The 14,606-nt window shown below is 40.4% G+C and overlaps 1 protein-coding gene across 1 annotated transcript; it reads left to right on the top strand.

The window, feature by feature from the left end:
* The first annotated feature begins 109 nt into the window (after positions 1 to 109).
* On the top strand, positions 110 to 12,316 carry LOC120727460 (solute carrier family 12 member 9-like). Its single transcript, XM_040021733.1, has 14 exons — positions 110 to 443; positions 2,201 to 2,335; positions 3,691 to 3,828; positions 3,908 to 4,014; positions 4,269 to 4,470; positions 4,667 to 4,774; positions 5,570 to 5,681; positions 6,024 to 6,181; positions 6,665 to 6,747; positions 9,571 to 9,695; positions 9,821 to 10,013; positions 10,119 to 10,293; positions 10,546 to 10,692; positions 10,839 to 12,316. Exons 1-14 carry the CDS (start codon positions 242 to 244, stop codon positions 11,723 to 11,725), a joined length of 2,772 nt encoding a protein of 923 aa, XP_039877667.1. The 5' UTR covers positions 110 to 241; the 3' UTR covers positions 11,726 to 12,316.
* Positions 12,317 to 14,606: the final 2,290 nt, after the last annotated feature.

The following is a 14,606-nucleotide window of genomic DNA, read 5'->3' as shown; positions in this document are numbered from 1 at the left end:
AAAAGAAGCTAATTATAAGGAGACGAGACTGGACATTATTAGACGAGCCCTTGCAGGAAGCAACGTCATTTTTGTCTTCAATTAGCAAATTACCTGCCCAAGGTGAAGGGCTCGTGCAGGTGAGGCGTGGAGGTAAATGGCGGCTCTCGACGTGGATGGCACGTTTCACCATAACAACAATATAGAACTGGTCTTTTATTTAAATAAAGTTGCACTTACCAGTTATTATTGATAATCTACGATGTCAGAAAAAACGCCTTTATTACACTACCGACTGACCACTAGCGGCGAGCCGTCTGATGGATCTAAACGCACCGGGGTCGGAGGAGGGGTACACCCCGGACGATCCAAGGATAGGGCGCCTCAGAAGCTCGGGGTGCTGTTTGGAGTCGTCATTCCAACTTTACTGTCCATGTTCAGCGTTGTTGTGTTCTTGCGGATTGGTGAGTATCAGCAGGAGATCTTAAAAAGACTGAAAAATAAAGTCTCTACCTCAACAAAAATTAGTCCTGACACGTGTTCAGTGGAATATTTGTAGCCAAATAAGTGGTTTTCAATCTTTCATGTCCGACTCCAGAATATGGAGATATTTTACTCCCCACACCCATTTTTCCCCCCCCATCAGTTATGGACAATTAAAAATGAGTTGAACTTGATACTGACGATTAGTTCACTAATATCACCGGTTAACTCTTATTTCCTCATTTTTCTCTGGACATCAATGCCTCACCTGTGCTATGGCCCTCTGTGAGGATCCACAGGTGCAAACTAGGGAATTGATTTGGTTTGGCTCTTGGCTTGTTCTCCTTTAGAAACTTTATAAAACAAAAAACTCCCATAAAGTTGTTTTATGAAACAACTTTATAAAATACCAAACGCCTCTAGGGGTTTAAACCTGTGGCATTTCACTAAAATAGCCTGGGCCTCAAGATTTTATAGGTCATCCAACTAATCTTCTAGATGGTGTTTTTAATGGATATTCAGGGGAGATGTGGGCTGATTAAACTTAACCTTGTGCTAATGGTCATACCCTTCCTTGTCTCGCCTGCTCATTCATCTGCTTTTACAAATGCCTGGACCTTTTTTTAAAGCAGCTGTCTGAAGACCTGTGTGTGTTATGATATATGATACACCTTTTATACAAAACAAGAAAACACAAATGTTTTTGAACTGTTTTAAAAAACTTGTTCGAAACAAAAAATGACTGAATAGGAAATCAATTGAGCATAACATTTGACCGCAAACTATTTTTTTTCTGTTTTTTTTTTCTGTCTTTCAGTAATGCAAGAAAATAACTGTAATTTGGCAACTTAATTTTTTTTAAAGTGCTTTACTATTTTCTACTTTCTAAAGGTAATTTGAAACTTCATGGAGAACAATAATGATTTAATTTTAGTGTTTAAAATATTTCCATTAAATCGCTTGTGTAAACTGGTGGATTAACCATTACAGAAATGTAAAAGCTGATTTTGGTCATTACCAATATTGTTAATGTGGGGCAGCTGTGGCATAAACCTTACACTGGGTTGTCTACTAAGTTTGTTAAGCACTTTAAGTGATTACATTTATTAAATGCTTTCCACAGACATATAGTCATAAAGTGCTGTTCAACAAAATAAGATACAAAAAGAAAAATCGTAGTAAATAATCAAAAATGACAATAAATAACACAACCATATTTTAAAAACAAAAAACGGGTAAAAAGCAGATCCTAAAAACAGAGAGGTTAAACACAGTCACCTAAACGTAGCTGGAGTGGGAGACTATTGGGACTATCTAGTCCCAGTGACACAAATGCAGCTGAAGTGATTATGGCTCAATATTCAAAGATCTGTTGAATCTGAGTAGACTTCGGGCCTCCACTCTGCACTGCACGCTCACTGTTTGAGGAAAATTATGCTTACATGTTAGAAAATAGACTGATACTGAAGCTGTGCAGTCAGGCTCTGATAGTTATCACGTCAGCCTGTAATACAGTCCAACCCGTACTTATGAATCAGGGTGCTGAGTTTGGAGAAGTTACTACTGCAAGTTGTGAGTATTCAAACTGCAGCAAATGTTTGATATTTCTCATCTGATAGATTTTAAAATTGTTTCAATCATTTTTATTATTATTTTTTTTAAATGTGATGCTCAAAGGTTTAAAGTGATAAAGAAATGGATGTTCAGTGAAAGATGTGCTGTTACTTGCTTATTACAGGATTTGTTGTGGGCCAAGCAGGGCTGTACCATTCTATTGCCATGTTCCTGGTGGCCTACTTCATCATCACAATGACAGTGCTCTCCATCTGTGCAATCTCCACCAATGGGGCTCTAGATGCTGGAGGTGCCTACTGTATCCTTTTATTGCTTAGAAAGGGGAGTGGCCTTTCAAATCACACCTTGTTTATGAATTCATTAACACACTTATTTTTTTCCCTCTGATTTGCTTTATTGCTGTATATCCTCTAGCTGCACAGGCATCTCCTTTGTTTCTTTTCAGGTCTTTAGCTGCCTCTTAAAGGGGAAGTATTGAGACCAAGCTTTGGCGTTTTATATTTAAGAATCTGGCTGCAGTCAAAGGTCTTCTCTTGACTTTGATTGAAAATGTCTTGAGGTTATGTAAGGGAAGACGTGAAGGAGATATCATTCAAATTCAGGAAAAGATAGCGTGGTGCTAAGAGAATGCAGCCACACTTGGCTGCTTAATTGTGTGATGGCAGCAAGATGTCTTGTGCACCTTTTAAAGCGTGTCTTAGCTTTGGTCCATGTGTGCTTTCATGCAGGCTAGATAAAAGATGGTTAAAATTAAAAAAAAAAAGACACCAGTGTCAAAAGTAAATCAGTATTATTCCTTTGAGCTTTGCTGCTCACCTACTGGCCCACTCATTTTTTTTTTTATTCTAAATGAAGAAATGATCCCTTGTAAGTCCTTCCCATTTTGGTCACAGATGCTTTCAAAATTAAATAATACATGATAATCCTAAAGCCTGCAAATAATTCATAAATTAGGTTTTAAGCGATGCAATGGCTTACCTTTAAATATTAAATTGTCTCAAACTTTATATTCTTAGTAGCCTCTTTATTAGGGTTAGGTTACCTGTTCAACTGCTTACGAGAGCAAATAACTGTCCTGCCAATTACTTGGCAGTAACTTAACATGGTTCAGACAACCTGCTGAAGTTTAAAGCGAGCATCAGAATGGGTAACAAAATAGATTTAAGTGAGTTTGAATGTTGCATGTGTGTTGGTGGCAGACAGGCTGGTCTGAGTATTCAAAACCTGCTGCTGGGATTCTTTTATTTTTATTTTTTTTTTAACACAACCATCTCTAAGGTTTACGGAGGACAAAAAGAACGTGAGATCAGAAAGTGGCAACAATTTGCACAGCCTCACTAAAACTGGACAATCGAAGACTATTTAAATAAGTCCTGGGATGCAATAAAAAACACATCCTTATCAACACGATCAGTTCCAGCAGTCGTAGACCATTAGCTCTTTCTCTTTTCTTGTAATGATGGTCCACTGTATTCTTTCACAGGAGATTAGAAGTGAAGCATTGAAGAAACTTTCATTCTAATTTAGAGCATTCATCTATGTTCATGACACTTGAACACTTTAGGTCATTTCAGTCCTTTAAGACCCCCCAGGGGAAAACTAATTATTCCACTGCCACCCTCAAGTCAGAAATTCCTCAACTTGGACCACCAGACATGATCAGCCGAGCCCTGGGTCCAGAGTTTGGTGGCAGCATTGGGATCATGTTTTTCTTTGCCAACATTTGCAGTAGTGCTCTCTACATTTTGGGTTTGGTCGAGGCTATTACATCTACCTTCGGGGTCCCAGAAGGTGAAGTCTATTGGGACAAGCTGGGACATGTAGATGTTTTGGCTTGTTTATGCACTAACTCTGTTTTACTGTCACTCAGAGGGTGCTGCAGCTGCTGCAGGTCACCATCGCATGCTGCCGTCAGGATACTGGTGGTCTCTGCTTTATGGCACCGCCCTGCTTTTCCTGTGTTTCATTGTGTGTCTGGTGAGATTGGAGTTTTTCATTGCCCTTCTTTTAGATATATTCTAAGATTATTGAGATATTTACTGTATTGTATGAGAGCTAAACAAATAAAGAACTGAGGAATTTGAATGTTTTAAATCAACAATAATTACTGTTCCAAATTTATTTTTTAAGCTATACTTTTCTTTTAATATTTATATCTGAATTTTTGATTCATGCATAGAAACAATGTATAGATATTTAAGTGGAGTAACTTTACCAGCTTATGATTACAGGTGGGAGCCCACATCTATGCAAAAGCCACCTTCATTATCTTCATCGTAGTCATGACGGTCCTGGCTTCGATCTTCATTAGTTTCTTCATTGTGGGGCCCACCGTGGTGACTCTGTCACACACGTCTGCAGTGAACACCACCAGCATGAGCACTGCCAATTATACAGGCTTCAGGCTGCACACGCTGGAGGGAAACCTGTTGTGTAAGCATTGGACATGTCATCAGATGTGTTGATTGGCTTTTATTTAGTTTTTGCTTTGTAAGGAGACAGAAAAATGCAATTACAGATCCAGTTTTCCAATAACGCTTTGAATTAGTAAAAAATGCTGACATTAACATTCAAACATCCTTTTTGTTTGTATAAATGACACAGTCGAGCTTCCTGTTACTCCCTCTAGCCGCCTACACGGTGGACTACACCACTGGTGCCATGATGAGTTTTACCAGAGTGTTTGCGGTCATGTTCAACGGCTGCACTGGAATCATGGCAGGGTCCAACATGTCAGGTAAAACTTCATTAAAAAAAGATAAGGGAAAGCAGTGGTGGCTTTCTCTAGCTGTATGTCACTTCAGGAATGATGAAAACAACAAGTTTAACATGCTGCGTGTTATAATTCTCGCAAAAGCCATAAAAGAAAATCCCGTCAGAGGATCCATAGGCCAGAGAGTAAAAGCCTGTAGTTATTAATATCAAATAAAGTACAATGATTTTGTTTTTAAAATTAACCACTTTTTTTTTTTTAAGCTGCTGTGGTGTGTAGAAGTATTTTCCTCCTTCCTAATTTATTTTTTTCGTTTTGTCACACAGATCATCAAATTAAGTTATTCATCAAATAACTTGTTACATTTCAAATCTGCATGGGTCTATGTGGTATAGCATTTTTTTCTCTTAATAAAGGAAATAATTTAAACATTTAAACTGCATTTTGTATTTACTCTGGTTATTTGTCTATTGTTAAATTCAGTTTGAAATAAAACATGCAAATGTGACTCGCATGCAAGGAAATCAGTGAGGGGGGAAAATACTTTTTCATAGCACTGTATTTACCAGCAACTGTTGACAGCCTGAAAGGAAAAATATGCTGTGAGAGTGTACGTAACAAGCTGTAGGTAATCGCCTGATTGCAGAGCAAAATAATGGGTTGACTAACGCATCTCTAGAACTGCAGGATTTTCTTGGATCCAGGCGCAGATTCGGCACGCCGTGTATAATGTGGGAAAGGTCTGAGTTTGGCCAAACCTTAATGTTACTATGTTTAAATGTGTTCAACATGGATGCTGATTTATTTTTCCTCCTTCAGGTGATCTGAAAAACCCTGGCTATTCCATCCCGAGAGGAAGTCTTGCTGCTGTTTTTACAACTTTCATCACATATAATGTGCTGAGTCTGCTGGTGGCATGGTCCTGTGACCGGTTAGACACACAACACACACAGACACTCTGAAACAAGTATAAACAACTACTCTTGTTTAAGATGTTGACAGTCACTCCTTTCAGAGTCGGATCTGTGAAAACAAAACTGTGTCTGTTTTTAAAAAAAAAAAAAAAAAAAAAGTTTTTCCTTGACAGTGGGAGGGAAGGTCGTCACAGGAGGTGGTCTGATTGTTTCTTTCTAATGTTATAGCATCTTTACCTTACAATATTAAAGATCCTTGGGGTGACTGTTGTTGTGAATTAGAACTATATAATTAAAATTTAATAAACTTTAGACTTTACAACTAGTTTCACATGTCAAATTTTCCCAATTTCTCCTAGTTATCTTCTCCAAAGAGACTACAGCTTCCTGGGGGACATTAATATATTGCCACCCATGGTCACAGTTGGCATTTACTCCTCGGCCCTGTCTGCAGCAATGAGTAACCTTATTGGAGCCTCCAGGGTGCTGTACGCCCTGTCCAAAGACGACCTGTTTGGTGAGATTCTTGAGCATGCGTTTTGCTGTCTGATGATTGTAATTTGGATTTCTTGTTGTCTCTAACATTAACAATTTCCTATAAGAAACCATCAGATGTGGATGCTAACCTCTCCTGTAATAAAAAGGAGTTCATTACTAATGATCAGGCTGAAGTGTTGATCTGGATTATATAAAAGCATATCCAATTCATCTGGTCTTCTGTAGCTGAGTCGACATTTTAATATTCAGCCATCTGCTGAGCTGGGTCTCCATCTCAAGTGTGAGAAATTGTCACTTGTTATTAATTTCATCATGTGTCATTTTCCAAGTGGAGACATGTTAATCTGGAAAGCTTCGTTTGACAACAGATGGCACGCGGTGTTGACTTTCTCAAAAGGAAAAAAAAAAAATCCTCGTGTGACTCAGTTATTTATTGGATTTGGGACGATGAGCGAAACAGACAGAGAGACTTTGCTTTTGTTAGTTGTCTAAATCTCTGCAGGCGGTGTTCTGGCTCTGGCAAGGAAAACCTCTCGAAGTGGAAACCCCTGGGTCTCAGTGCTTGTCTCTTGGTTGCTTGTGCAGGTAGGATATCAGTATCACATCATATGTTACATCAAATTGCGTTTTCCTGTGTGCTTGAAGTTTAGACAGTCTCGCCTTGAAAGCAGATATCTCATTAGCTCATAGGCTGAGCCATCTTACACTGATTGTTTACACATACCCAGTAATCTAGGATACAGCAACCAATTCAAAATACCTGATGAAAATAGATGAATGGTAAAGGGCAGACACATCATCCTCCAATTCTTCTTGGTTATACTATGAAGTCCTTCCAAACACCTCAGTTCAGCATGACACACAGGTTTTCTTTCTGCAGTCTAACGTCTTCTTCGATCAGTTTCTTGCGTCAGAGATGGTCCGCCACAATACCTCTTAACATCTGTGTCCCACAGCGAGGCAGCCCCAGTTGTCTCATGTTAAAGCATCACATGGCCATCATGAGGTAGTCAGTGATTGCGGGTGACACTCAAGATCTTCAGTAGGTTCCTGTAGGTGATGGGGCTCCTCCTGGAAACATTTAGGATGGCACGAAAAGACTGCTGGGTGGCAGATGTGGCTAATAATCTCTTCGTAGGACATGCTCGTTAACTACTAACTGAAAACACTGCAGAGTTCATTCACATCACCACAGACGGCAGCCTGTCTTGCAGCCTGATCATCACTTTGAAAACTAGTTTTTGAGCTCTCTGGCAAGAAAACTGAAGAAATTTTCATATAAAGGTGCAGGAAGACCCAACACTTGGAAAATACTGCTTTCTAAAACTTCTCTCCACTGATGTTGAGGTCTGTCAGGTATAGTCCGTGTACTAACAAGAGGAAACCTCACCCTTCTTGAAGACTGCAGTTGCCATCACCCTTTCTTACAACCACCTTCTGCTCAAACTAGTACATCAGTATGATCAACATTGGCCCATATTCTGACAACGCAGTCCTGGAAGAGGCCACGGCCCCTGTAAGGAAGTCTGTCAATAGAAAATTGTACTTGGTAGTCAGTATAATCTTTTAATAATATAAGTTTACATATGGTAGTGATAGGATATGCGATCCTTAATAGTCTGCAAAGGCTTTGTGTGCATTCCAGAGTGCTCTGGCATTCACACCCACATCCTGGGAGCATGGGAAAGGTCGTACCTTCTTTTATTGTTTTACGGTAGGATAAACGTAGCTATGTCAGTTTTAGTCGAAGTGCCTTTTTTACATTTAGATGAACTGTTGGATTTTCCAGACCAGCAGGTTTAGGGAAGTCGTTTATGGGGTCACACACACACACACACACACACACACACACATACACACACACATATACACCTCCACATTTCAATGTAAGGAACAAACACCCACTGATGTATGAAATAAAGACCAGGGCAGTCTCAGAGTGCGAGTCCCTGAGCCCTCACTCTCGTGTGAGAGCTCAGAGCTGCCCTTGCTAAGCAACAAGTAAAACTGTGTGTTTCTCCTCTCTGATTCTCAGCTAAAGAAGTGTTTTAGAATACATCTCTTAACAAAGTCATGCTTTATTGCCTTGAAGATCAGTTGTAAAATATCGTTGAAGACCCTGCTGGAGTACAGTTTCCCCCCCGACAGTCACTTGCACCTTTAAAGTTATATCATTACACTCTACACGCTTTGCAGTACTGATGGCCCCACTCAGAGAAGGTTCCCAGCATGCAGCTGTTATCCTTCAGAACCTTGATTTTGCAGATAACATCTGCCTTCTTGAAGACACGATTGAAGTTGCAAAATAATTTCTGCACAGACCCAAAAGTGCTACTCAGTCTGTACCTTAACACTTAAGACCAATGTAAGACCAATGTCATGCACATCAGTGGACCAGCTTATTGCCCATTCGCCAAGTATGGCTCTGCCATCAAACCGTAGACGCCCTCAAATGCATGAACATGTTTACAGTGGCAACTGTGACTTGGCGAGCTTCTTGTAGCTTTGCCAAGGTGCAGAAGGCTCAGATTCAAAAGTTAACCAGACTTAAAGTGTCCAAGTCACATTTTGAAGGGATCTTGTTCTCTTGGTCGGAATTATGGACCCTGAATAAAATTTGAGGAAACTAGTGAAAAAGCCAGTAATAGCAAATTAAGAAAAGTAATTTAAAAAATAAAAGAAAATCTTTCCACTTCCACCCTGTCTTCTGTTTCTAATACAGGTGGGGAAAAAATAAATTAGGATGTGTGTAGTGATGCTGCATCAGCACTGACGTCATACACTGTTTGCTAAAGGTGCAGTGCTGTCTGCAGATGATTGTAAATGAAAGCTTAAAGCTGGAACAGAGGAAGAAAAATCAAGAGCAGACAAACTGATAGCTCATTTAACTTTGCTCATTCTTCAGCCGCTGCTCAGTGATGCAAAAAGACTTTGAGCATCATTGTGCTCAGCTTCAGATTTTCGCTCATTTGTCGAGTGATGAGGACTCACAGCTTGAAAGGTTCTGGCAGGGAGACGGAGCTGAATGTTGTCAAACTAATAAGTGAATTCTTACAGTACCATGCTGCTTAGCTTCAGCTCATTAGCTCGAGTGAAAGGATTTTTGTATTTTAAATTTTATCCTATAAATTCAGATACAGTGTAGCTGTTTAAATTTGTGGTGTCGAGGCAGCCGGGGGTTCAAAGCTATCATAGTCGATGTATGGTGAGTTTTATTGTTGCAAACATTGTTCCGTTGCATTTTAATGGTGCATGTCAAAGCCTGTTCACTTGGTATCATTTGACTGGATATTTTTCTGGACTAAAACAGAAGAATTTTTGGTCTCAGTGGCATATCAGTTTGAGATTTTCTACTAAAGCCACTCTTAATTTTCACTAAAACCTGTTTTTTCCAATCGCCTCCACTAGATGGTGCTATTTGCAGGTAAATTGAACACCATTGCTGGTATTGTAACCATCTTCTTCTTGTTGGTGTATGCTGCTGTGAACCTGGCCTGTTTGGCTCTTGAATGGGCTTCTGCACCAAACTTCAGGTACAGTGCAGCATAAGGCAGTGGCTTATCTTTCTGCTTTAGATTTTATTTGCACAGGTAAAACCAAAATGGAACATTTTCATACATGTTCTTTCATTTTTGTTTATTTCTTGTTTTATATTTAGACCCTCGTTCCGTTTCTTTACATGGCACACCTGCACTCTGGGCATCCTCGGCTGCCTGGTCATGATATTTTTGATCAATGCAATTTATGCATTTGCCAGCATAGCCTTTATGCTGCTGCTCTTGATGCTTATCCACTACCTGGGGCCCATCAGCAACTGGGGCTACATCAGCCAGGCCCTCATCTTCCACCAGGTGCATAAAGTGTTTTTCACTCACATGAATCACAAATGTGACATAAATATGCATGAATCACTTATATTTAATCATTATTTACTACTCTTTTCCGTAATTACCAAGGTGCGTAAGTACTTGTTGATGTTGGATGTGCGAAAGGACCATGTTAAGTTCTGGAGGCCCCAGGTGCTTCTGATGGTTGCAAACCCTCGCAGCTGTACAGGCCTCATGACTTTCATTAATGATCTGAAGAAGAGTGGCCTCTATGTGCTTGGACACATAAAGCTGGGCTTGCTGGGTAAGAAATGTGTACGCTGGAGCCCGATCTAGTGGATTATTGAGTACTTTAGGTCTTAGAGGGGGATATTTGTACCTCAGTGATAGTCTTTGATGAAAAGAGCTGTTATTTCTGAGTGTAAATCAGTTTTAATGAATCCTAACGTTAACGAGATTTCACAGTGAGAGGGAAAGTGTTAAAACAGAAGTTTGCTTGTTTTCCCTATGAAAGTCTGATTCTTGTTATATTGTGTGTGCCTCTGTGTGTGTGCAGATGAGCTGCCCTCTGATCCTTTGCAGAGTCGATATGACTCCTGGCTCTGTTTAGTGGATCATTTGAAAATCAAAGCGTTTGTCAACCTGACCCTGGCTGACTCCGTCCGACACGGCGTTCAGAATTTGCTTTTCATCTCAGGCTTTGGTAGGTGGCTTTACCTTTACTGTTGTAGGATTAGGTCCTGTCTGTCACTGAGCAGTAGTTATGGCAGCATTTCCAATATAATACATAATTTTATCATTCATATTTTTCTTATTCAAAGCACAGTTGATACAAGTCTTTGATTCTAGGTGGAATGAGGCCCAACACCCTTGTCTTGGGTTTCTATGATGACTGCACTCCTCATGACCACCTCCAAGGTCATATTCTCCTGTCTACAGGCCATAGCTTTGATACGGTCTGTCCAACCAAAGTCCCTGGAGAGCAACGCTCTCCCTTCTTTCCCAGTCTGCGGGGTGCTGAGGACCCCAAAGACCTCCAGGAAGAGGAATACGTCTCTGTGATTGCTGATGCTGTAAAAATGGGAAAGAATGTGACTCTGGCTCGGTGTTTCGACCAGTTCAACCGGGACAGAGTCTTAGGGTCAGGAAGAAAGATCAGAGGTGTGGCCGGGCCATTCATTGATGTGTGGCCTATGAATCTTCTTCAGCCAGACAGCCATAGTTATGTTGGCATATGCTCATTGTTTCTTCTCCAGCTGGCTTGTGTGCTTCACGATTCCCGTGCCTGGAACCAGGCGAGACTCAGACTCTTCTTGTGCATGGAGGCTGGCTACAGTCTGCAAGAAAAGGAGGAAGCAAAGCTCCAGGGTATGCTTAGAGATCTAAGGATCTCAGCTCAGGTGCAGATGGTGGCTTGGGATGAGGTGGTGGCGCTGCACTGGCAGAGGCAAAGAGAAAGGGCCGAACAGAATGAGGAAGATGAGAGAGAAGACTGTAACCAGACATATCCCAATAATGCCTCTCAACTTACAGATGAGTACATCTGTGCCGTCAATGATATGATTTGCCGTCATGGTGTCCCTCAGCCAGCTGTGCGTTTCTTGTATTTGCCACACCCCCCAGCTGATAGAAGCCGTTACCGTGCCTACCTGCATCAGGTGGACCTGTTGAGTCGAAACCTTGGACCGACATTGCTCGTTCACGGAGTCACTCCTGTGGTTACGACTGACATCTAGAATTTTACTAACTCTTTGTCATCGACTAGCAGAATCTAGTATCGTTCATGGACGGGGCTGTGCCTGTTGCCTCCCGATTTATTGACATGTTAGTCGTCAACCACAGTATTACAAACGATGAAAACAGAGGCTATCCCTTTGAAACTGAGATTAGGCCACAGTGGCATTAAGAAAATTAATCTGCACTTTTTTGTGTGAGAGGAGATGATTGTATTAGTAGAAAGCTGATTGGATATTAATGTATTAGATTCTCATTTATTTGCTAAAATATTGCTGCCACAGTTGGGTGCCATCTTGCTATTGTGTGCTTTAAATTTTGCACAGATCTATAGAAAAATAAATGATTGTATTACCTGAATGGCCTGTTTATAGTTAGTAATTGTTAGCTACTACAAAAAAAGTTACACCTGAGTGTTTCCTGTTGAACCTGCAGAGGGCGATATTTGCCTAGCAAACTGCCCACAATCACAGCTATACAAGTAAGAATTTACAAGACTCTTAGTGCACCACAATGGTGCAAATACCATGTAACTGAATATGTACTACAAATAAGCTGACATAGACTGATCTGCTCATTCAGAACTCTCCACGTGGTCGGTCTGTTTATGATCGGCTCTCTTGCCAAGATAAAGAATGCAGTTCCCAGAAAAACGGTTGAAAACTTTTCAGGGCTGACAGGATCTCCTTCTGAGTTGTAATTATGGACCAAGTCAGTCTTACTAAACTAATAATAGAGTCCTATGTGTTCCAAATTAAACTTGGAGTCAAGTGTTTTCATTATTATTTTGGATATGACTTCTAGGAGGATTATGTTTGCTGTATACAAACAGCAAAGCACCATTGGCTTAGCACTGAGGGAGCTAAAATTAAATCAAGAAATGTTAGGGGCGAATGTCAGGGCGCTATGCCACTGGCTGGGTCATCCAACATGACATTGACCTTGGGTGTACAAATAAATGAACAGATGGTTTAAAGAAAAAGAAACAACAATTTTGGTCTATAACCACCTTGAGATGCTGTGGTGTGAGCTGAGCAAGGCTGGACAATCAAGAAATCCCCCAAATACTCACTGTGCACTTCTTATCAGCATCTCCAGGAAATGATGCTGTGGCTAGAGAAGTTTCTTTGAACTACTAAATTCAAGACTTCACTTAGTTTTTCCAGCCTGAGCTGTGAGTGATTACTGAACATGATCATTAAAGACATGACTGTTTTATCCAGTCAGACTGTGTTGTACTATAATTATTTTATAATGGGATTTTTACTTGTAGTGCAACTTTTTGCCCCTCGGAATAAATCCAGTGTGCAGATGTCGTATCTTTAAGTGTTTTTATGCCACAGGATAGTTTTAAAATAAGAATATGATGTAGATTGCTTGATAACAAGGCAAACTCATCTGTTGCTTTAAAAGATAATTAAAATACAGTGAAGATTTTCTGAATGACACTATTGTTTGGCACATGTATGCTGTGGTGGGTAAGGCGGCGCATACTGAATAGGAGCCAGCGGCATGTCGCATTTAGAGAAATTCTAATGGGTTTACAGCAGAAAACAACACCCACCTACACATTACTGTCAAACAGTATGTGGGAGGGAATTTGTTCACAGATGGCAGCAGATCCAAGGACACCGAGGCACCTTTTTTCTCCACTTTTCTAATGAGTGCATTTACTTAGAAGTCACAAAGAAAGCAATAGTGCACCAGCACACGGTGACTCCTGTGATCTGACAGTGTGGGCGCACATCGAGTCTGGCCCATCTTTTATATTTAAGGTTTTAAGCTGAAGGTCGGACTCGCTTCAGCGCCGCTGGGAGAACTGCTGGTGCAGTAAAAGTGTTATAAAAACACTTCTGGACTGTGATACTTTTAAATACAGATCGCTGTAGTCCATGAACAAAAAAGTAAGAAAGTGCTGTTGTTCTGACATAGTGTGAAATACTGGGTATGAATACATTTTTTTTAGAGCTTGTAACAGCTTAATCTTCAGCTCCAAACACTCGCAGATATCTGAGTGTTAAAGTAAAGATCCTTGATTAGGTAGACTCCAAGCTACATTAGTGACTAAAATAACAAATATTATTGCTTGAATTATAAATTGCTTAAAATACAAAGGAGTACTATGCTGTTTGTTCTTGTCTGTGATTGGTTTAATGATGTTGGGATTGGTCTACAGCAGGGGTGGAGAACTCCAGGCCTCGAGGGCCGGTGTCCTGCAGGTTTTAGACATCCATCCATGTCAACACGCCTGAATCAAATGATTAGTTCATTACCAGGCCTCTGGAGAACTTCAAGACATGTTGAGGAGGTAATTTAGCCATTTAAATCAGCTGTGTTGTCAAGGACACATCTAAAACCTGCAGGACACCGACCCTTGAAGCCTGGAGTTCCCCACCCCTGGTCTACAGGCTTCTGGTGCAGTAAATCTTTCCATTTTAGGGCTGTTAGCCTTGCTTATGGTAGAACATGACAATGTTTGACGGTTAGGCATGAAATATTACTAAATTAAAGACTAGCAATCTTAAAAATCTATATATATTTTTAGGATTATAAATCTGCACACATTTCCTTGACACATCAGTGTCCAAAATGACAAATAAGAGCCAGTCAGGGGTTATAAAAGCAAGAAAAATGCTCCTAACATAACAATTACGTTTACTGACTGTTTTTTTCAGAAATGAAAACATCTTCTAGTATCCACCCCTGAACATAAATCTTTCCAAACAATCAGACTCTCCTCGTCTGTGTGTGTGTGTGATTCCTGGTCCAGTCTCCAGGAGCAGTGAATGAGATGAGCAGCCACAAAAAGAACAGCCGGTTTCTTGAATGTAATTACAAAAAAGCCAGGTTAAATACACACAGAGTCTAACTCTCTACTTAGCT

Source organism: Simochromis diagramma, unplaced genomic scaffold (assembly GCF_900408965.1).
Source record: "Simochromis diagramma unplaced genomic scaffold, fSimDia1.1 OVJJ01000205.1, whole genome shotgun sequence".
Lineage (NCBI taxonomy): Eukaryota > Metazoa > Chordata > Actinopteri > Cichliformes > Cichlidae > Simochromis > Simochromis diagramma.
Note: the sequence above shows the minus strand (reverse complement) of the source record. Positions and strands in the feature narration are given on the sequence as shown.